This window comes from Schistocerca piceifrons, chromosome 6, assembly GCF_021461385.2.
Source record: "Schistocerca piceifrons isolate TAMUIC-IGC-003096 chromosome 6, iqSchPice1.1, whole genome shotgun sequence".
Lineage (NCBI taxonomy): Eukaryota > Metazoa > Arthropoda > Insecta > Orthoptera > Acrididae > Schistocerca > Schistocerca piceifrons.
In genome coordinates this window covers 322019702-322042244 of record NC_060143.1, presented here as the reverse complement: position 1 = coordinate 322042244, position 22543 = coordinate 322019702, and the positions used below count along the sequence as shown (strand labels likewise).

The following is a 22543-nucleotide window of genomic DNA, read 5'->3' as shown; positions in this document are numbered from 1 at the left end:
CTAGGCGCTTCAGTCCGGAACCACGCGGCTGCTATGGTCGCAGGTTCGAATCCTGTCTCGGGCATGGATGTGTGTGATGTCCTTAGGTTAGTTAGGTTTAAGTAGTTCTAAGTCTATGGGACTGATGACCTTAGGTTGGTTCAAATGGCTCTGAGTACTATGGGACTTAACTTCTGAGGTCATCAGTCCCCTAGAACTTAGAACTACTTAAACCTAACTAACCTAAGGACATCACACACATCCTTGCCCGAGGCAGGATTCGAACCTGCGACCTTAGCGGTAGCGCGGATCGAGACTGTAGCGCCTAGAACCGCACGGCCACCCCGGCCGGCATGACCTTAGATGTTAAGTTCCATAGTGCTCAGAGTCATTTGAACCATTTGAGCAAGCAAGTGTCTGGTGCAGTTGTTAGATCGGTTAGTGTTGCTAGAGTGGCAGGTTATCAAGATTTAAGTGAGACTGAACATGGTGTTATAGTCGGCGCACGAGCGATGGGACACAGCATTTCCGTGGTAGCGATGAAGTGGGGATTTCCCCTTGCGACCATTTCGTGAGTGTACCGTGAATGTCAGTAATCCGGTAAAACATCAAATCTCCGACGTCTCTGCGGCCGGAAAAAAACGGCACCAACGACGACCGAAGAGAATCGTTCAGCGTGAAAGAAGTACAATCCTTCCGCAAATTGCTGCAGATTTCAATGCCGGGCCATCAACAAGAGTCGCGGCATGAAACATTCAACTAAACATCATCGATATGGGCTTCCGGAGCCGAAGGCCCACTCGTGTACCCTTGATGACTGCACGACACAAAGCTTTACGCCTCACCTGGGCCCGTCATCACCGACATTGGACTGTTGATGACTGGAAACTTGTTGCTTGGCCGGACGAGTTTCGTTTCAGATCGTATCGACATGATGGACGTATACGGGTACGGAGACAACCTCATGAATTCATGGACCCTGCAAGTCAGCAGGGGACTCTTAAAGCTGGTGGAGGCTCTGTAATGGTGTGGGGCGTGTGCAGTTGGAGTGATATGGGACCTCTGATATGATTCAAATGGCTCTGAGCACTATCGGACTTAACATCTGAGGTCATCAGTCCCCTAGACTTAAATCTACTTAAACCTAACTAACCTAAGGACATCTCACACATCCATGCCCGAGGTAGGATTCGAACCTGCGACCGTAGCAGTCGCGCGGTTCCGGTCTGAAGCGCCTAAAACCGCTCGGCCACAGCGGCCGGCAGAAGTGTGTCAACGAACCCTTTTCTCCCAAAAGTCGACCTCAGTATACAGTCAGCTACTAGGCTGTGCTACAACGTCAGCCATACTGGTGTGTAAGTCTGTGCTTGCGATGCACGCTCACTCCGTGCGAGACACAGGAAGAGAGACACATAAATGACGTAGTAAATGGCAGGATTGCCAGTAGTGTTGCTAGCATTGGGAGGGAAAGACACATAAATGAATGTGTGAGAGAGAAACTGGGAGCTGACAACTTCACTTTGTATTTTTTTATTTGCTTGCTTTGCACATCATTATAACTGTACATCATTCAGAGTTAATCCATTGTGTATTTTACACCCTTACAAAAATATGAATAGCATTTTATAAGTAAAAGAATTAGTTGATAGCATAACTGCTGCGCTTTTGTGTAATCAAAGCATTTACTTTTGGTGAAATTGCACACACAAAAAAAATCTACGTGATTATTGTTGTTATTTTGTACTCAACAGAACATTCTTTACCATGATCAAAGGCAAGAGTTTTCTGTTATTGTTGATCACTGACAAGCCTGTTCATGAATAACGGAAACGCGTTTCATATAACGTGAATGAAGTGCTGAAGCAATGTTTGATACGGGTTTGTTTTGAGTTTTCTTTAAATTTTACCTTGTAAAAGGAAATTACGTTTTCTAGCGCTAAATGACAAATTTTTATTTTTTTTGTTTTTACTGCAACATCCCTCCGTTTCACGTTACAAATTAACAATTTTCGAATAAAACCACAAACAAACATTTACACTTTCAATTTTGCTGTAAGTACTGTTTATTTGCAAGTAACAGACAGGAGGACAACTGTGCAGAACAACAATGTTGCGTAAGTTATCTGGCATTTTATATATCCTCGCTCAGTTTCAAGACGGTTCACAGCTTCTGGTTTCTAGCGTAATTTAGTAAGATACTGATCGAATACGCAGACAAAGCATCGGAATGAGGTGATATCCGATAAGTATGCAGCGCACCCAACTTACAGGTAACGTAGTAACTGTCTTAACTGACGAAGACTCCTAGGAAAACTATCCTAGTCCACACTTGCTTATGACAGTCTATGGTAGCCTATGGTAGTTTTACACAAGCGAGCAAGAGATGCCACATGGTGACGTGGAAAAATGCACCTTGTTTGCAGACGAATTCGCCAGCGACTGACAGTCACTGAGGAAACAAGTGATTTGCTTTTGGCACATTGTGCCTTTATACGAGATAAAGTTTAATCTACAGTACATACATTTTACATAATTTAATTCTGAGGACATTTCAGATTCAAATTCCATCATTATACTTACTACTGGCAGCTTTATAAAGAAAAAAATCAACAGAAAAAATATGTTTTACAGTATTTCTGGTGAAGTCGTAACGTCAGAAGTTAAGAATCTTTGTATTTATGAAGAAAATGAATCATGTCCGCTTTGGCGTTAAAACTGATGACTAGGGCGAAAGCTCATAGTCTCATGTATGCTGTACAAGTAGTGTTGAAAGTCTTGTTGCACGTACATGAAGATAGATTTCCCTCAGGTCGTGTTTAGATCATTTTCTAGAAAGTGCAGGCGTTACAGCAAGGTACACGATGAAGAGTTTCGAATAGATGCTCCAAAGCTATTAGGGTCGTTCGAATATGAACATGCCTGCAGACAGTTGGTGGTTCTCCAGATGGATTTTTCAGAGGCTACCGCATATGAAGAAGGTCTTTGAGAACGTTTGTTCTTCGCCAGCTATTTCATTTGTACATTGCATACATACGTATGCATCCGATAATATAATTGTGGATATATTTTTATAATACTGTATCAGTCATTTAAATACGAGACAAAACAAAATCTTTATCTGGCATATATAATGAAGTTCATTACAGTTTTTTCCAGCTTTTCATGCATATTGTCGGAATGCCTTATTGCTAGTCGTAAGAAAAATTGAACAGCTTGTCTACAAATCAGATGTTTGGTTTTACACAATTTATGGTCAAATAAATCGTGGAATCCCATTTTGTTATGAGTCAGCTTTCCGATGTTTATCATTCCGTTGGGTATCAATAACAGATGATGTTTGTTTGTTCCAGACGGTAGAAATGCGGATAATATCGACAGAGGAGGAAAGAAGAAAATTGAAAGACGTAGACTGAAACAGCAGCTTCTATCCTGGCATTAGATGCACCTCTTACCAGTATTACGGAGCTCAGATCATCTTCTTTAAGAACTGAAATTCTATTATCACCGTATGAATGCTGATGGAACTTAAATCAATCAAGTGACCTCAATTACAGCAGCTGTTTTCTAAATAACTGATGGGTGAGACCCTGAGTATGTGTGTGCGTAATTTGTACAGGAGAGCAGCACGCAGCCAACATTCGGAGAAGAACGAAACATTATTCTCTATTAGGTAATTTTCTTTCTTAGGTAATTGAGTGGCGATATAAAATTTATGAAGAGACAATTATGTTCTGTTTCACTAAATGTGATAAACGTAGATGGGCAATGAAAACAAAATTTATTTATACGCATGACGGCTTGGCAACGCTGATAACGTATAACATTATGTATATATATTTCTCCAGATGAGTATGTATGAGCCTGTTTTCATCATAAATCAGTTTTAATAAGCTATTTATAAACAAATAAATATCACGTTATAAATACCACATTCCTAATGAGAGTGAAATATTGTAAATACGAATTTGTATCTGACCAGTTTGATGGACAAATAAACAAAGTCTATGTTACTGGAAAAAGCAAGGTGTTGTCTGCTTATTCTGGTCAAATTTTGTATTCTTTCAGCAATGCAGTTACATAATATAAGTACTAATTAACACCATATGACATGAAACTTACAAATTTCATCCCAAGTAATATCACTTGCTGTCTTTGCCATTGGTAAAACTGTTGATTTTCTTTCTGGACGTTGCCGTTATTGACACAGAACAAGAACACACATACAAACTACTGCAATCAGGGGAGTGGCCTGATCGGTTTATGCTAGCATAAAACGTTGTCCGAGAGGTTTCCACTCGAGTCTACATGCCGCGTTAGTCCACAGCACGTAGGTAGAGAGAGACCGATTCAGAGTCCAACACTCGTACGCTGTCACAGCATTCCAGGGTCCTAGGAGCGCTCTAATTGAAGTTACTGAAGCTTCTGATACAACCGGAAACTGCAGTTCCATGAGGCGGTTCAGCTCGCGTCGATGTCTCATTTACCACGGGATCAGATCACGTGATAGGAATAGAGCTCCGTCTGGTTGTGCCATGGCACTTCAGTTTCTCCGTTGTATCAATTAGTGTTCCGCTGCAGTGATTACCTCCGACTGGACGCTTTATGCCGAAAATCTTGTGAACTTCCGTCATTTCGCAATCAGCTTGCGAGTCGCTGTTACCTACGCTGAGTACAAGACCACCTGGTTAAAAAAACGTCATTCCCTCTATCCTGTCAAATATTCAAAACACGCTGAGTACAAGACCACCTGGTTAAAAAAACGTCATTCCCTCTATCCTGTCAAATATTCAAAACGTCCAGCATTATTCTATGAAATTCTTACAGTTCTTGCTTTTTCCACGGACACAACAGAAGACCTTTGAACTAAACCCCTTTAGTCTGAACTCTTTCTCTTGAGGACCGAAAGGAGGTCAACGCGTCTAGGTGACACAAGAAAGAATTTGTGACTAGGACACTCCTATTTATGTCATGTACTATCGTAGGAGACGATGAGTACATCGAATGTCAGCTAGAAGAAATGGAGGAAGTGGTCACTTAACTGGAGTACAGCTGGTCACTGGATGAAGTCAACTGACGAGTAAGTTTGAGTTTCTAACTGGTGCGTTCCCTTCGGCTAGCTACAGCGCTATCACAGCAAAAAAGAGAAAGCTGAAAGGTGGAAGGAGTACACAGAGGGGAGATGAGGGCAATATTATAGAATGATGTTATGATTTAGATGAAGTTGACATAGGAGATATGACTCTACGAAAAGAATTTGACAGAGCATTCTACATCTACATCTACGTGATTACTCTGCTATTCACAATAAAGTGTCTGACAGAGGGTTCAATGAACCATCTTCAAGCTATCTCTCTACCGTTCCACTCTCGAACGGCACGCGGGGAAAACGAGCACTTAAATTTTTCTGTACGAGCCCTGATTTCTCTTATTTTATTATGATGATACTTTCTCCCTATGTAGGTGGGTGCCAACAGAATGTTTTCGCAATCGGAGGAGAAAACTGGTGACTGAAATTTCATGAGAAGATCCCGTCGCAACGAAAAACGCCTTTGTTTTAATGATTGCCACTCCAATTCACGTATCATGTCTGTGACACTATCTCCCATATTTCGCGCTAATACAAAACGAGCTGCCCTTCTTTGTACTTCTTCGATGTCATCCGTCAGTCAAACCTGACGCGGATCCCACACCGCACAGCAATACTCCAGAATAGGGCGGACAAGCGTGGTGTAAGCAGTCTCTTTAGTAGACCTGTTGCACCTTCTAAGTGTTCTGCCAATGAATCGCAGTCTTTGGTTTGCTCTACCCACAATATTATCTATGTGATCGTTCCAATTTAGGTTATTTGTGATTGTAATCCCTAAGTATTTAGTTGAATTTACAGCATTCAGATTTGTGTGACTTATCGCGTAATCGAAATTTAGCTGATTTCTTTTAGTACTCATGTGAATAACTCCACACTTTTCCTTATTCAGAGTCAATTGCCACTTTTCGCACCATACAGATATCTTATCTAAATCATTTTGCAAGTCGTTTTGATCTTCTGATGACTTTACAAGACGGTAAATGGCAGCACCATCTGCAAACAATCTAAGACGGCTACTCAGATTATCTCCTATGTTGATAATATAGATCAGGAACAATAGAGGGTCTACAGCACTTCCTCGTCGAACGCCGGATATTACTTCTGTTTTACTCGATGACCTTCCGTCTATTACTACGAACTGTGGTCTTTCTGACAGCATATCACGAATCCAGTCCCATAACTGAGGCAATGCTCCGCAGGCAAGCAGTTTGGTTAGAAGACGCTTGTGAGGAACGATGTCGAAAGCCTTCTGGAAATCTAAAAATATGGAATCAATTTGACATCCCATGTCGATAGCACTTATTACTTCATGAGTGTAAAGAGCTAGTTGTGTTTCACAAGAAAGATTTTTCTGAAGCCATGCTGACTATGTGTCAATCGTTTTCTTCGAGGTACTTCATAACGTTCCACTGCAGTATATTTTAAAAAACCCTACTACAAATCGACGTTAGTGATATAGGCCTGTAATTCAGAGAACTCCTACTTCTCTTTTTGGGTATTGGTGTGACTTGAACAATTTTCCAGTCTTTAGGTACGGATATTTCTGTGAGCGAGTGGTTGTATATAATTGCTAAATATGGAGCTATTTTATCAGCATACTCTTGAGAGGAACCTGACTGGTATACAATCTGGACCGGAGGCCTTGCCTTTATTAAGTGATTTAAGCTGTTTCATTACGCTGAGGATATCTATTTCTATGTTTCTCATCTTGGCTGTTGTTCTTGATTGGAATTCAGGAATACTTACTTCGTCTTCTTTGGTAAAGGAGTTTCGGAAATCTTGTTTAATAAGAATTAAATCGAAACAAGGCCTCTGGAGTATACGACATTCCATTAGAAATACTGATAGCCTTGGGAGAGGCAGCAGTGACAAAACTATTTCATCTGGTTCGGAATATGCATCAGACTTCAGACTTCATGGAAAATGTAATAATTCCAGTTGCAAAGAAAGCAGGTGCTGGCAGGTGTGAATATTAGCGAACTATCACTTTAATAAGTCATGATTGCAAAGTACTATCACGAATATGTTACAGAAGAATGGAAAATTCGGGGAAGGTCAGTTTGGATTCGGGAGGAGCGTAGGAACAGGAGAGGCAATACCGATATTACGGCTTCTCTTACAAAATGGGTTAAGGACAGGCAAACCCAAATCTACAGCTTATGTATGCTAGCAGAAAGTTTTTGACAATGTTGACTGGAATACAATGTTTGAAATTCTGAAGGCAGCAGAAAAATAACTGATGATGGCCGAAGTCGAGAGGATATAAAATGTAGACTGACAATGGCAAGGAAAGCGTTTCTAAAGAAGAGAAATTTGCTAACGTCGAAGCCTACTTCAATGCAAAATTCTTTGATTTCGTCACGAAACTGAAAAATAAAATAAAATATAGTGGCCGATAGGCTATTTACAACTTGTGCAGAAACTAGACGTCAGTTGCAAGACTCGAGGAGCACGAAGAGGAAGAAGTGGTAGGAAAGGGAGTGAGACAAAGTTGTAGCCTACTGCCGATGTTATTCTATCTGCACACTAAGCAAGCATTAAATGTAACGAAAGATAAATTGGGATTAGGAATTAAAGTTCACGGAGAGGAAATAAAAGCACTGAGCTTTGCTGATGTCGTTACAATTTTGTCAGAGATATCAAAGGCTTGGTAGAGCAGTTAAACGGAATGGTCAGTGCCTTGGCAGAAGGACATAAGATCATCATCAAAAAAAGCTACACAAGGCTAATGGAATGTAGACGAATCAAGGCAGATAATGATGGGGGAGTTAGATTAGGGAACGGAACACTAAAAGTAGTAGTGAAGTTTTACTATTTGGGCAGCAAAATAACTGATGGTGGCGGAAGAAGAGAGGATATAAAACGTAGACAGACTGTGGCAAGAAAAGCGTTTTTAAAATCGAAGCCTATTTCAATGGAAATTTCCTTCGTTTCGGCACGAAACTGAAAATGCAAGTTGTACTCCATACTGATCTTGGAGTTTATCAAACGGAAAAGTGACTGGATGGTGTGAAGTAGCATCTCACTGATTTTATAAAATGTCATGATGTGCATCTCTGTCAGCGCTTTGTGCACATTTCGCTAGCCACTTGTGTCACTGTTATTATGATAAAGAGAACAGGATGAGGCAATGTTCTTTTCTGATCTTTCTCATGACATTAATAGAATATCTAAAACAAACTTAAATTCAGACCTCAGACGATGCTGCTCTGCGCATGTCTGTTTCTTTCGTTGTGTGCCAGTGAGATGCGTATTGTAACCTCACCAGAGAAAACTGAAAGACAATAATTAAATGTTAACGAGAATAGAACCTAGTGTAACCTCCCAGCAAATAAAATAATTTATTGACAATGACAATTAAATGAGAAATAGCAATCTGAGCCAAATGTAAGCTGCCCACAAAAATGTAAGACAATTCAATGATAATGAAATCTCAGTGACAATGAAAACGCAAATAGACCGAAATGTCGATCTTAGGCCCTGTTCTTACCTCAGTAAAATTGCATCTGCTCTTATTTTTCGCCATAGCTTGGAGGAAATGCATCGCAAAAATTCTTTGAACTTAAGTAAATTTTTTCTTTAAGGAAATGCATGGGAAATTTTCTTTCAATAAAATGTTTGTTTTGTTAAAATGCTTGGTTTGAAAACAAAATTATTATTGGGGCGATTCTTGAACAAATTAATTACACTTAAGATGCATTACATTATCAGATGAGCGCAATGCTGCTTCATTACCTTATTTAAAACATATACCTCGTCCTGAATCTTGACCAGAGTCCCATGTCGACGCCCGTCGACTCCTCACACAGAACTGCGACTCTCTCTCGCGCGCTACTACATGCTCTCGCGACTCGCTACGTACAACTAAACTCTCTCGCAACTCGACCGCAACTGCAACTGCCGACTCCCTACATGCAACTGAACTCTCGCGCGGTCAAGCGCAGACTAGCAACGATAAATAACTCTCTGGTCAGAGATTCTGTCATGCCTCGCCATCGCTGTACTAAATACATACGCGTTTCAGTATTAAAATGCCTATTTTAAAAATTTCTTTATCTGAAGTTATATAATACCAGTAGATTTGCACAGCAAAAAAGACAAAAAATCCCTGTACCTATCCGCCATACTTCCGGCATGGTATGTGGCTGTATTATAAGGCCCAAGTCATGCTACATTGGTTGAGGAAGTACATAGAGTATAGCATACTAAGGCATACAGCTATGACAATCGTGCAGCCCCCTACGTTAATGGGTGCCGTCGTATGTAGGGTGCAGCAGTTATGTATGAATAAAAAGATTTGCAGATACACAAAATTGAATTATTTCAGCACAATATTCACTGATTTCAACGAAAAATTTACTAATTTCGACACAAAATTGAGTGATTTCTATGCAGAATACTATGATTTCACCAGGAAATTTTCTGATTTCGATACAAACTCGCTCATTTCCATAAAAAATTCAATGTTTTCAAAGCGAGGTAAAACTGTTCGATGTCGAAACGAACATCGCCGATTTAGATTCTTAAGTCAATGATTTAATTGAAAAAATTGAAAAAAAAAGCAATCAAGTTGTACCAGCCCATTATCCTATTGAGACATTCTGTCAGAGGATGAAGTGAACTACAACATATCTTTGTCACATCTTCTATGACTGCAAGCAGCTTAGACAGAAGCCAAGTCTTTCGTTACAATTTATGGTAGGAATCACTTAAAATGTATGCCGAACACTAGATTGGTTTCTGTTTGGAGGATTGAGATTCAGAGTTTAACATAGTCTACATCAAGATCATTCGAGACAAAATTCTAGGTGACACTGATGAGAGTGTAAGTCAGTAGTGATCTCGTTGAGAGAACCACACCAGCATTCGTCTTAAATGATTTAGAAATCCGGTGTAAACGTTCGAGCTGGTGTACTTTCCTTGGAAGTATAAATTTGAATTCTGAGATCATACACTTTTATATAGACATACTGACCTGTTGTAATTCCAGTAGCCACTCTGTAACTTCATTCGATAAATGCTATAATATATTTTTGATAATGGCAGCGAACCTGTGGGTGTGTGTTCTGGAATTGGTGGTATTGGCTTATATTTAGAGATGCATCACACTTTCCCAGTATCCTCCCAGTGTATAACATGTTTCAGTGCTTACTTCACGATGTTCTTATTAGAGTCGCGGGACGCCTCCATTTCACCAAAAAGAGAACTTGCCAGCAAACAGAACCTTACTCCACACTGGTCGATTACGAGCTCGAAAATCTTTTGCCGACAGAGGAGCAGAACATAAAACTCCCCTTTGATATGGCTACTGAGAAATGTCTTAATTTTTTCATAATGCGGGGCCACAGTCATAATATATTTCTTTAAAGTCAGTACCGCCATTAGACTGTTTTTTACTTGCAGTTTTACATTTAGACGATCATGATTTCGGCTTTAAAGTGCGAGTATGAAGTGTTTTAATGTTATACAGTGCCTAAGATGGCGTACTGTCGTATTTAAAATACACTGTGTCTAATAGCGTATTTTAAATACGACAGTATGCCCATCTTGGGCACTGTATAACATTAAAACACTTGATAATGGCACTTTAAAGCCGAAATAATGACCGTGTAAATGTAACACTGCAAATAAAAAACAGTCTAATGGCGGTACTGACTTTAAAGTGAGAAATTTCTATCGCACCAGAGCCTTCCTATGGAAAAAAACCTTATTGGTTATAGAAACACATTTTCATATAACAGAAAGACTTGTTCATTGCAGTACATCTAGTTGAATTAATCCATGAAGAGGTGTAGTACATCTGGGCGTCTGAGGAAGAATGCAGAGGATCAAATGGTTGAAATCGCTCTGAGCACTATGGGACTTAACAGATGAGGTCATCAGTCCCCTAGAACTTAGAACTACTTAAACCTAACTGACCTAAGGACATCACACACATCCCTGCCCGAGGTAGGATTCGAACCTGCAACCGTAGCGGTCGCGCGGTTCCAGACTGAAGCGCCTAGAACTGCTCGGCCACATCGGCCGGCAAGAATGCAGAGGAATACGTCTACGGCGGCATGCTCGGTTGTGCCAGTGGCCAGCTGTCTAACGGTCTGCACAACCTGTAACCCTCTGCTGTGAGATGGCAAATACCCAACTGTCTGAATACCTCTGAGTATTAGCCGGTGGCTCTCCCGGTGACAGCGTCTGGGTATCGGCTGCTCGGATGTGCTGTGATCCTGCATTTGTGACATATTTCAATCTTAGGAAGCTGCAGAGGGCTAGGTTACAGATCGCTATTCTCATAGCAACTCATTCTTTTTTCGTCGTCTCTTTTTGAAACTTATTTGATGGTGATGACTTAGCTGTCCGCTTCATATAAACACTTTTTTTTCACAAATGGATGAGGTACATACCTGGTGCATATAACTCTCGCGTGTTTTTACGATCTTGTGGCAGACTACTGACCATATCGGTTGGTGCTTGTTTAATAGCTGTTAAGCCATTCCGTACTTTAATTCCTGCTGACATTCAGCAGTTCAACTTCTCCCAGAGGACAGGGGTGCTTGAATTTTTTGAATTTCCTTGAAAAACGTTTATGTGGGCCAGTGTGCAATTGACATAATTTTAACCTTAGGATACACTGAATATCCCGCCATCTTCGATTTGGGTAAAAACATAAGTGTGCTTCTTGCATTTTGAAAAATTCCCACCATTTTGGCTTAGGTCTCATCGGCTGCGATGTCAGAGTGGTTATGCAGCGCCATCACAAATAGCACAGTGATGGCAAAAGATTGAACTCCTAACTTGGCTTTTTGAAATTCCCACAATTTTTAACTTATGGCAAGTGGGTTCGGGTTCTAAACTCTAGACTTGATGCCTTGGGTCAGTGGCACGATGCCTGTTGTCTATGGCTAGCCTCCAACAAGTGAGTAGCCCTCTTACATTTTAAACTAGAATTTCCTACTAATTTATAATCGGCACAAGTAAACTCTTGGATTCTAAGCTTGTGACTAAGTCCTGATGGTTATGAATATGTGATGGTAGCTGGGAATTGTACGATCGTGTGCAGGTACAGTGACAGTGTGTGTACAAGGGTGGGCAGGTGGCATGGGGACTTTCCCACATTTGTCTAAAAAAACGATTGTTCCTGTCTCTGCCTACTGAAAATCTTTAAGCAGCACACCGTTTTAAACTTAAGCCAACTGGGCTCTTACCACAGGCATGTGGGGTAAGGAAAGATTATTTAAACATGCAAATTGTGTCAGAAAATCGTGTATCAGGTAGATGGAGGAAATTTTTTAAATTTGTGACAACAAGGCTACCACAATTGTAAACTGGGCTCTTGGATTTGATAAGTGACCTTGTTCCTCTGAGACATCGGGGGAAAATCTTGCTTTCTGAACTTAGCCAAGTGATAAGGCAGCCACATAGGCCCCTCGTCCGCCATCTTGGATTCTATAAGTAGAAAATGCAAACTACCAATTATACAGGCTGAACCTCCTGTCCATAGGTCACTCATCTTGGATTGTGACGTCAGAGGGCTCAGGAAAGCCTTGTGACCATCTTGGTTTCTATACGTAGGACATGTGAGCTGGCAACAATGCAGGTCTGCCATCTTTTATTTCCCACCACTGGGACAATTGTCCATGTTGGCTTTCTTTTAATTTCTCACTATTTTACACTTAGGACAACCGGGCTCATAACACAAGTGGCCTGTGACATCATGGAAAACCATGGATTCTGTAATTTTCCTGTATTTTTTGAATTTACCACCAATTTGCACATAGGGCAGTTGAGCGATGATGTCAAAGAAGGGGAGCAGGATTATGCAATTGTTGTATCTTTGATGTTGCCCCTCGTGCACTACCAGATTGCTGCTCTCTGCCTTCAAGTACTTTGTCACGTTATCTTTCAATAAGATAGGGGAAAACCATGTGATACCTGTGTTGTCCTGATCTACCTTGGGATAGAGGCTGTTCGTCTGTTGCTCTGGCCAGCATCTTCTCCACGTTTCTCACCCGATGAAAATGTCTGGCTCCTGAGAGTCTTATGTACTACCACCCGCCATTTTGATTCATGAACTCTTGCAGAGAGTTGAAGGAGTGTGAAATGTCGGAACCATATGTCATCCAAGCTCACGTCTAACAAATCGACCAACTACTTTAGAGCCATAGTTGCTGCCAGATCTGGGTACTGTATTTTACACCCTGTATTTCCCACAGTCATCTAAAAATTTAATTATGCATTCTTTCTACTATACTTTCTGGCGCTGCAGTTATGATGGACTGCACTGTATTTGTAGATGTAGATGATGATATAGCGATATCTCTCACTCATAATATTTTCGTCGCAGTTGTTTACAGGTATGATACTGGACACCATATCATCCTATGATTCAGCGTGTATAGTGTGGTTATTTGTTCGTTGTGAATCATATCAACTACTGAAACCGAGATTTCTATGCTCTTACGTCCAGTCCTTTAACATTTCCAATCAACAGAAACAATACACACAGACTTACGTTAAAATTGTTAGGTTTTTTAGGCAGTTAATAGAAATACGTTGCATATATGGGTTTACTTCCAGAGCCTGATTAGGCGAGAATCTCTGGGATATTGTTGCTCCAAGACGTAGCTCTAGATACCTTCGTGCCCTACATTTAATACATGTGAAAAGTCTCTTGGATTTACGTCATACCTAAGTGCTATGTTTACTTCCTGGACATTGCCCATTGTTTTATTTATGATGTTCTGTTAATAGAAGCTCAGTGACAGCCGCAAAAGCCTTGTCTGGCGATATCAAAAGTGTACAATAAATTACGTTTTGTATAACTTCCTCAGTCCTGAGTTTAGATTTTAGGAATTAAAAGTTTGTACTTTAGTCAATTCACTGTTCTGGGACAAGATAGACTACTACACCACATTTCAAAATTGATGTGGTGCACCAAAATTTCGGGACATGAGCAAAGTGAATACTATTTGTGTTAAAAATTACTGAATAAAGTGGAATGCTGAGAAAATTTAGTATTAAATACCTAAAATTTTTGAAAACAATGCCACTGGAAAGTGCAAGTCTAGGTCGTTGCCGAACCTAGTGCTACATTGAAAAAAAATCACTATGTTGCTGTGATGAATTGAACACAATTATTTCATAGTGTAGGGTATCTCAGCATATTCTAAACACAAATTAGTTCAAAATTACTAAATACCATTAGAAATTACCTTTATTTCTTGAACACATGCTGATATTGCAATAATCAGCTTACTTCAAACAGATTACGATACCCCATAAGAACATGTAGGAACGAAAAGAAGTGATGACAGAAGACAAATGTTGTAAAGTATATGCCACAATCAGACACACAGAAAGTTTAGTTTATTCCCTGAGTTAGAAAAAAAAAGTTTGATGTGGCATATACTCTACATAAGGACACAGAAGGGTGATGGTGATGTTCTCGTTTGGGATAGCAAATATAAACACAGTACATTTCTAAGGAGATATAGCCCGTAACTTCATTCGACATGATTCGTTGTTCCCTTGTCTTCTTTCGCTTGTACTATCCGCAGCTCAACCACCTGGAAAAAAGAAAGATCGCTTGAACTCCACAATGAAAAGACATGGGAAACTGGGTAAGAATACTCAAATGGTTGCTCCATCTCAAACTTTTACATTTTCAAGTCACATTAATGTGAACGCCACCCATATTCAACATCAACATGCAATAATCACTTATACAAAGCAAGTGGGAGCACTAGTAGTGGAGAGCACATAAAGCATGTCGGGGGGGATTCTCAAAACAGCGAAGTCGTTGTCATAACGCGGAAACGGATCAATTTATCTGACGTCCAAATGGACATGACCATTGTCTTTTGGGCCAAGCATGGAAACATTTCCGGAACTACTGAGTTAGTAAACTGCTCACGTGCCGCCGTGGTTAAAGTACACCGTGGTGGGGAAAATGGTGCTATCCAAAACTCGCCCCAAGGCATCTGCTGCAACATGCGACGTAGATGACAGGGGTGAACGACGGCTGTGGAGAAGTGTACGTGCGAATAGACACGCAACTGGTGGGCAACAGATGGTCCAGATGAACCAAGAGGATACCTAAACTGTCTCCTCAATAGTCTTTCAGTGAACAGTGCTGCATGTGGGCCTCAGCAGCAGGTCCGTGTTTCTTGCTCTCATGCTGACTGTTGTTCACCAGTGGCGGAGGCTGGGATTTGCACGCCTACCGCAGTTGGATGTCCACTGAGTGGCGACAAGTGTCCTTTCAAGATGAATCACGTTTTATGCTCCATCAAACAGATGGCCGTTAGCATGCATGGCATGAAATGTCTGAAAGCAACTGTAGGAAGGATTCAAGCTGGAAGACATTCCCTGTGTGATCTCCTCATTCCGAAGCAAATAATGTATCAACGCCGGTATGCATGTATCCTTGAGGACCATGTCTACCCCTATATGCCATTTGCTTTTCCTCTGCACGTTGGCATCTACCAACAGGACAATGCAACCTAGCAGACGTCTCACAATGTACATGGGTGGCTCAGAGAGCACCAGGATGAAGTTTCCATACACCCCCAGACATCAGACTTCCCGGATTTAAATCCAGTCGAGAATCTGTGAGACCTTGTCAGCTGCATTGTTTGCACCATGGATCGTCAACCAAGAAACCTAGCGCAGCTGGTCACGGCTCCACAACCCTATTGGTGCTTTCCAGAACTTCACCAACTCTCTTCCTGCATGTCTCACAGCGGTCCGCACTGTAGAAGGTGGTTATTGAGGTGTTTCAGAGGTGTTCATATTAATGTGGCTGGGCACTGTACCAAGAAGACCGAGGAACGAACGCAAAGTTAACGATTCTCCTAGGTACACACGTCTTTCTTTCAAATTTCCATCTCAAGCAATGATAGCGGAAATTAAGTTTCTTCTGGGAGACAGAAAAATGGTATTGTTATTTTTAATCGCTGTTGTATGTGTGAGTTGTTCCCAGTACATTCCGTGTTTGATGTTCATTTTTCTCTGTAGGAACAATTTGCAATCAAGCGAATAGGCTTACAGTCAAAACGATAGACGTCAGCTCCGTGGACCAAGAACCTCAGGCTCCTGAGAAAGCAACGGACGTGGTAGCATTCAAAGCTCTCCCTGGGATCTCGGCTGTACCGCAACACAGCTAAGATTGGCGACGACTGCCTTGCTACAAGCCAGTCACCGATAAATAAACATGGAATTGCTGTCAGATGACTGTCGCGTCCACCGCCGGTACCATAAACATATTTATCGGTAGGCTTACAGAAAGTTCAGCACGACATGATGGCGCCAAAAGCGCCCTTGGAGACAACATGACCACAGAACTAATTTCCTACACTGATCACAAGCTATCTGGAAACTGATCGAGTAACCTTCTGCCAGAGAGGTAGTTATGCCGGACACTTTCACCCAAAGCTGCCTCTGTCCTCCGAGCAGCCAAGCCGTCGCCGAGCACCACTCACCACCGACCACTGGCTCGTCTAACTCAGCTTTTCAATGAACACATCAGAACTGAACACATCACTTTCACTGTGTGTTGATTGTGTGCGTTTATTATAGTTAGAATTGCCAGCTGTATCTGTGTGCTATTCGTTTCTGTTTAGTTTGTCCTGTGGTGGCTGTATGAACGAGGGCTATTCGGAAAACAAGGTCTGAATGGTTGTGAAATGGAAACGACATTGAAAATCCGATTAAGCTTTGCACAGATGTGTCTAATATACCTCTCGATTGAGTCACGCCACTCTTTTCAGTTCTGAGCACACAGTGAGCACGTAAAGATGCCAAGAACAATAGTGTGCCGCGCCAAATATGAGCGCCTGCTGCGAGGTTGTGCCTGATCTCATGCAGTTCCTTCTTCATGACAATTCTCAGCGGCGTACTGCGGAGGCAATAAGCATGTCCATGCAGCGTTTTCAGTCGGAAGTGTTTGAACACCCACGATACAGCACAGACTTGCACCCTCTGATGTGCTACTCACATGAACCGCTGACTATGAATGCATTTTGGCACAGACCTGCGTAGAGAAGTGGCGAAAAGCATAGGCGGCCGCCTCCTACGACGAAGGTGTTGAAAAGTTGAGCGCTAAAACAAATGTCTAAATCGGACTGGCAACTCTGTAGCGAAGTAGCTGGAAAGTGTGACAAACTATTCCAAATAAAATATTTTTGATTTTCACTGTGGTTTCCATTTCGCGGCCGATCGTACCTTACTTTACGAATAGTCTCGTTTGGTATTCGTTTCCTTGTTATGCGCAAAAGCTTGTAGTAGCAAAATAAAGTGAGCAAACTACGACTGGCAACCGAAGACCACGAGGCCGACGAGAACTAAGGACGAATAAAGAGAACACGAGTCACGAGACGTTGGTGTTCAACTGTTCTAAAAATGAACTCTTGCGGCCAAGCGCCTGATTATCTGGCACAGTCAATAAGCCTTCCGTGAGACATGTTACGCTGTCGGCTACTTGCTAGAGCTGCGCAAGAAAGTGCAGCGTCGAAAGATGCTTATACACGTGCATAGTTCTTTGGATAGTGCTGGGGAGCGTCACGTTAATGGGCCAATGAAGCTAGGTGAAAAGAAGACACATTTCACGGTCAATGTCAAGATACACATTTACGTTGCAAAAGTATAACAACAACAGCAATAAAAAGAAAATCATGAAAGAATATGGTCATAAATACTTCTTTAAAATTCCATTTAGGTCATCAAGCGTTCCAAATGGCCATCGCCGACTGCAGTACCCGTATGTAGTCGCTGGTGAAAGGACTTCTCGACAGAGTGTTCAAAGCGGATAAATCTTAACTTCTTAGTGCTGTAATTTCTCCGAAGTGGGATTTGGACTCTATGTACAACTTCCTATTCGTTAGTTTTAGTGGTAACCTTCCCGTTGGACTTAATCAGTTAGTGATAGTTTACTAGTCTGTGAAACCTGTCGAAACACTTGCCGTTTCATTTCCACTGTTGATCTCAGCTCAAGAATAATTTTGTACCTTGAATGATTCCTTATTACTGGCTTAAACTTAACTGTTGTTTGTGTTTGACTATACATTCAGTGACTTATAAAGTATTGTTGTTCCTTGCTGCCTGAGAATGTAAATTAAAGCGTGTTGCTCCCTTCGGTCCAACAAGTTTGCTATTTGCTTTTGTCGGAATATACGATAAAAAATAGATGGTTCCCCTATAAATACTGACTTCATTATGTGGATGCGATAATATCATAAATTTCAATGTAGTTGCATAAAACTTCTCAGCAAAAGCAACGAAATGAAAACAGATACTTCTGTGCTGCGACAACGACATCGCATGAAGAAAACAGGTTGGTGGAACTATTGTAACATTAATATGTCGTTCAAATGCGGCAAGATACAACAAGGCTCCTTATACGTTCTGCTGCCCCCGTGTAAAAGGAGACAGTTATGTCACCTTGACACCGTTCCGAACACAAGCGAACGAGTAAAGAACGAGAGTTCTCTCTGGTGTAAGCGGTAGGCCAGTGCGAGCGAACTGCATTTAGTCGATCCGAATTCGCTAGTGTCCTTTCGTATTGCGGTCGCGATCAGTCTTCTAGCGAAACAGCAAAAGAAGTTCACGACTTCACAGCTTCGGCGCTACAGTACAGAATTCTCCGGTCAAATATCTTGTCTTGTTCACATGAGTTGGGTTTGGGTGAGCGATGGAATGGTGTGACCAGAATTCATCGTTGCTGGTAGTACAATATACACTGTCCAGTAGCATTAGTGGTGAGCTGTGGTAACATTTGCTGTTTTGAAGAGCGCGCTGCAGCACGTAGTGTAAAGCTCTCGCCTTCCGTTTCTGGCGGTGGCGCCGCTGTGGCAATCGCAGCTTTGGTGACTCCCTCTGGTGGGAAAGGTGAAAGGTTGCCTGTTCGCGTGCATTTAAGGGGCGCGATCAGCTCGCCGGTTTTGCCGTCTTGATCCCCTTCACCCCCTGATTGCTCCCCTCCTCTCCTGTCCCCTTCCACTGCCACGCCTTCACTGCTGTGTCCCCCCTACCCTCCATGTCCTTTCCCAAGGTGGCTTCCATCAACTCCCCCTCCCGGATGATACCCGCTCTCCCTCCATTTATCCCTCCTATCAACTCTGATCCTCACCCCCCCTCCTTTCTATGGGCTCCCTCTTCCCCCCTTCCACCCTGTGTTTCTCCCCACCTAACCTCTCTCTACCTCCCTTCTCCCCCCTCTGGAGTCCTTTTGTTTTCCCACCCTCTGCCTTCCCCACTTCCTGTCGCATCTGCCCAGCACCCCCACCCCTCTTATGGGTCCTCATCCTCCATTGGCTCCTTTCCCCTCCCCCCCTTCGCTTTTCCTCACCTTGGCCCCTTTTTTATTTTCCCATCATCTGTCCAGTTCTCTCCTACCTGCTCTCGGCTGTGGTATGTCATATTTTCGTGCAGTGTTCCAGTGGATGTTCAGTGTTGTTTCGTCTTTTCCCATGTTGCGAACAGAAACCATGCTGTCGCTTGGTGTGTATTTTATGTCTTTTGCGAACAGAAACCAGACTGTCACCGTGTTTTTTAATTGTCTGTCTATTATTTTACCTGTCTGCTTCATATGAATTTTATTCGTATCATCATCCCTTTGTTCTATGTTTTAAGTTCCACGATTTTTTTTTCGCCATGTTCCTATTTAAGTCTCCGATTTTATCGCCTGTTTTTGTTATTTATTCTCTTCATCCTTTTAAAACAAAGTCTGTAGGCTGAAGGGCGGCATACTAAGCTGCTGCCAGCCCGCCCCCTTTGGAGGGAATCGAAATTCAATAAAGAAAAAAAAAAAAAAAACTCGCCGGTTGGTCAGTCGGAGTGAGTCTGGGTCATTCTGTCAGTCTCGGCGACTCTGGTTAGTTGGTCAGCCGGGTCAGTGTGAGGCAGTCAGTGTCTGTTTGTCGTCCGGAGTGCTAGTATGTGTTAGGCCGCCAGTCTGCTCGAGTTTGTTCAGGCAATGGTCATTGGCGGTTGGATCGATCGGTTGGTCGGTCGCGCACTGGGACACAAGATGACTGGTCCGTCTTGAGCGTCGGCGCATGTGAGGTCGCCACTCCAGTCCATTGGGCCGCGCCGTGTAGAGAGGGGTAGTGGCTTCGCGGTCGACACGAGAGCAACAGGAGTCAAACCACGACATCGGTCTGGCCGCTGCGAGATGCGACGCCGTGAGATAGGAGATCCTCGCACCTTCCTGCGTCCGTTGAAGCGGCTGGCAGCGGCCGGTGCAGGAGAGCGTTTTGGGGGTGCTACGCAGGTATTCGCCAGACATCGCAGTTTATTAGAAGTTAAGTGATTCGTGATATGTTGTTTCATTTCCTTGTTAAGTTCTACTTGCTCTCTTGGTCAGTCTGTCTCCCGTCCGCATTTTGTTAGGCAGTTAGTGTCTGTCTGTCTATCTGTCGGTCGGTCTGCTGTACGTTAATAGCTGCCTCTGTCATGGTTGTCAGATTCGGTGTTAACGAATTTATTGCTTAAGGTGTAAAGACGGAATTTCTGAAAGATGTTTTTATCTTGACTATCATCTTGCGAGGTGGTATATGTGTAATGTAGAGCATGTTTGTACATTTTATGTGAGACTGCATTAAATGGTTCAAATGGCTCTGAGCACTATGGGAATTAACTGCTGTGGTCATCAGTCCCCTAGAACTTAGAACTACTTAAACCTAACTAACCTAAGAACATCACACACATCCATGCCCAAGGCAGGATTCGAACCTGCGACCGTAGCGGTCGCGCGGTTCCGGACTGTAGCACCTAGAACCGCTTGGCCACTCCGGCCGGCTGCATTTCATGGGTTTTTATTTAAATGGTCATTTTAGTATATAAAGTAGCCACCCTTCAACCGTAAGAAGTCTTTTAAAAACAAGTTGCGCTTTCGGTGGCAAATAATTTTAATGTGAGGGTTTTGTACCATTTCTATTCCTCTTACAGGGTGCATAGTTTATGTGTTTGTGAGTTGTTAAATTTTTTAGTTTAAAGTAATCTGGTGTGTTGCAGATTTGCACCAGTGTAGTCTTTCAGAGGTTGTTGTGAGCAGTCGTGACTATGTGTGTGTTAAAAGGGAGCAGCAAGGTTCTCAGTCCGAAAGCTCGTACTATATATATATATATATATATATATACACTCCTGGAAATGGAAAAAAGAACACATTGACACTGGTGTGTCAGACCCACCATACTTGCTCCGGACACTGCGAGAGGGCTGTACAAGCAATGATCACACGCACGGCACAGCGGACACACCAGGAACCGCGGTGTTGGCCGTCGAATGGCGCTAGCTGCGCAGCATTTGTGCACCGCCGCCGTCAGTGTCAGCCAGTTTGCCGTGGCATACGGAGCTCCATCGCAGTCTTTAACACTGGTAGCGTGCCGCGACAGCGTGGACGTGAACCGTATGTGCGAGGGCGTATAGTGGGCATGCGGGAGGCCGGGTGGACGTACCGCCGAATTGCTCAACACGTGGGGCGTGAGGTCTCCACAGTACATCGATGTTGTCGCCAGTGGTCGGCGGAAGGTGCACGTGCCCGTCGACCTGGGACCGGACCGCAGCGACGCACGGATGCACGCCAAGACCGTAGGATCCTACGCAGTGCCGTAGGGGACCGCACCGCCACTTCCCAGCAAATTAGGGACACTGTTGCTCCTGGGGTATCGGCGAGGACCATTCGCAACCGTCTCCATGAAGCTGGGCTACGGTCCCGCACACCGTTAGGCCGTCTTCCGCTCACGCCCCAACATCGTGCAGCCCGCCTCCAGTGGTGTCGCGACAGGCGTGAATGGAGGGACGAATGGAGACGTGTCGTCTTCAGCGATGAGAGTCGCTTCTGCCTTGGTGCCAATGATGGTCGTATGCGTGTTTGGCGCCGTGCAGGTGAGCGCCACAATCAGGACTGCATACGACCGAGGCACACAGGGCCAACACCCGGCATCATGGTGTGGGGAGCGATCTCCTACACTGGCCGTACACCACTGGTGATCGTCGAGGGGACACTGAATAGTGCACGGTACATCCAAACCGTCATCGAACCCATCGTTCTACCATTCCTAGACCGGGAAGGGAACTTGCTGTTCCAACAGGACAATGCACGTCCGCATGTATCACGTGCCACCCAACGTGCTCTAGAAGGTGTAAGTCAACTACCCTGGCCAGCAAGATCTCCGGATCTGTCCCCCATTGAGCATGTTTGGGACTGGATGAAGCGTCGTCTCACGCGGTCTGCACGTCCAGCGCGAACGCTGGTCCAACTGAGGCGCCAGGTGGAAATGGCATGGCAAGCCGTTCCACAGGACTACATCCAGCATCTCTACGATCGTCAACCATGGGAGAATAGCAGCCTGCATTGCTGCGAAAGGCGGATATACACTGTACTAGTGCCGACATTGTGCATGCTCTGTTGCCTGTGTCTATGTGCCTGTGGTTCTGTCAGTGTGATCATGTGATGTATCTGACCCCAGGAATGTGTCAATAAAG

At 43.2% G+C, this 22543-nt stretch overlaps 2 protein-coding genes across 4 annotated transcripts in view; one reads left to right on the top strand and one right to left on the bottom strand.

Moving 5' to 3' along the window:
- The window catches only part of LOC124803003 (sodium-coupled monocarboxylate transporter 1-like), a 180532-nt gene extending 176797 nt beyond the window's left edge, over positions 1-3735 (top strand). The window contains exon 15 of the mRNA XM_047264110.1: positions 3330-3735. Coding sequence (XP_047120066.1) covers positions 3330-3392 — 63 coding nt within the window. The 3' untranslated portion in view covers positions 3393-3735. The remainder of the gene's footprint in view (positions 1-3329) is intronic.
- Positions 3736-14257: 10522 nt separating this feature from the next.
- LOC124802849 (sodium-coupled monocarboxylate transporter 1-like) overlaps positions 14258-22543 on the bottom strand; it is a 235068-nt gene continuing 226782 nt past the window's right edge. For all 3 annotated transcript variants that reach the window (XM_047263870.1, XM_047263872.1, XM_047263871.1), the window contains one exon: positions 14258-14625. In XM_047263870.1, the coding sequence (XP_047119826.1) occupies positions 14563-14625 (63 nt within the window). In that variant the 3' untranslated portion in view covers positions 14258-14562. The remainder of the gene's footprint in view (positions 14626-22543) is intronic.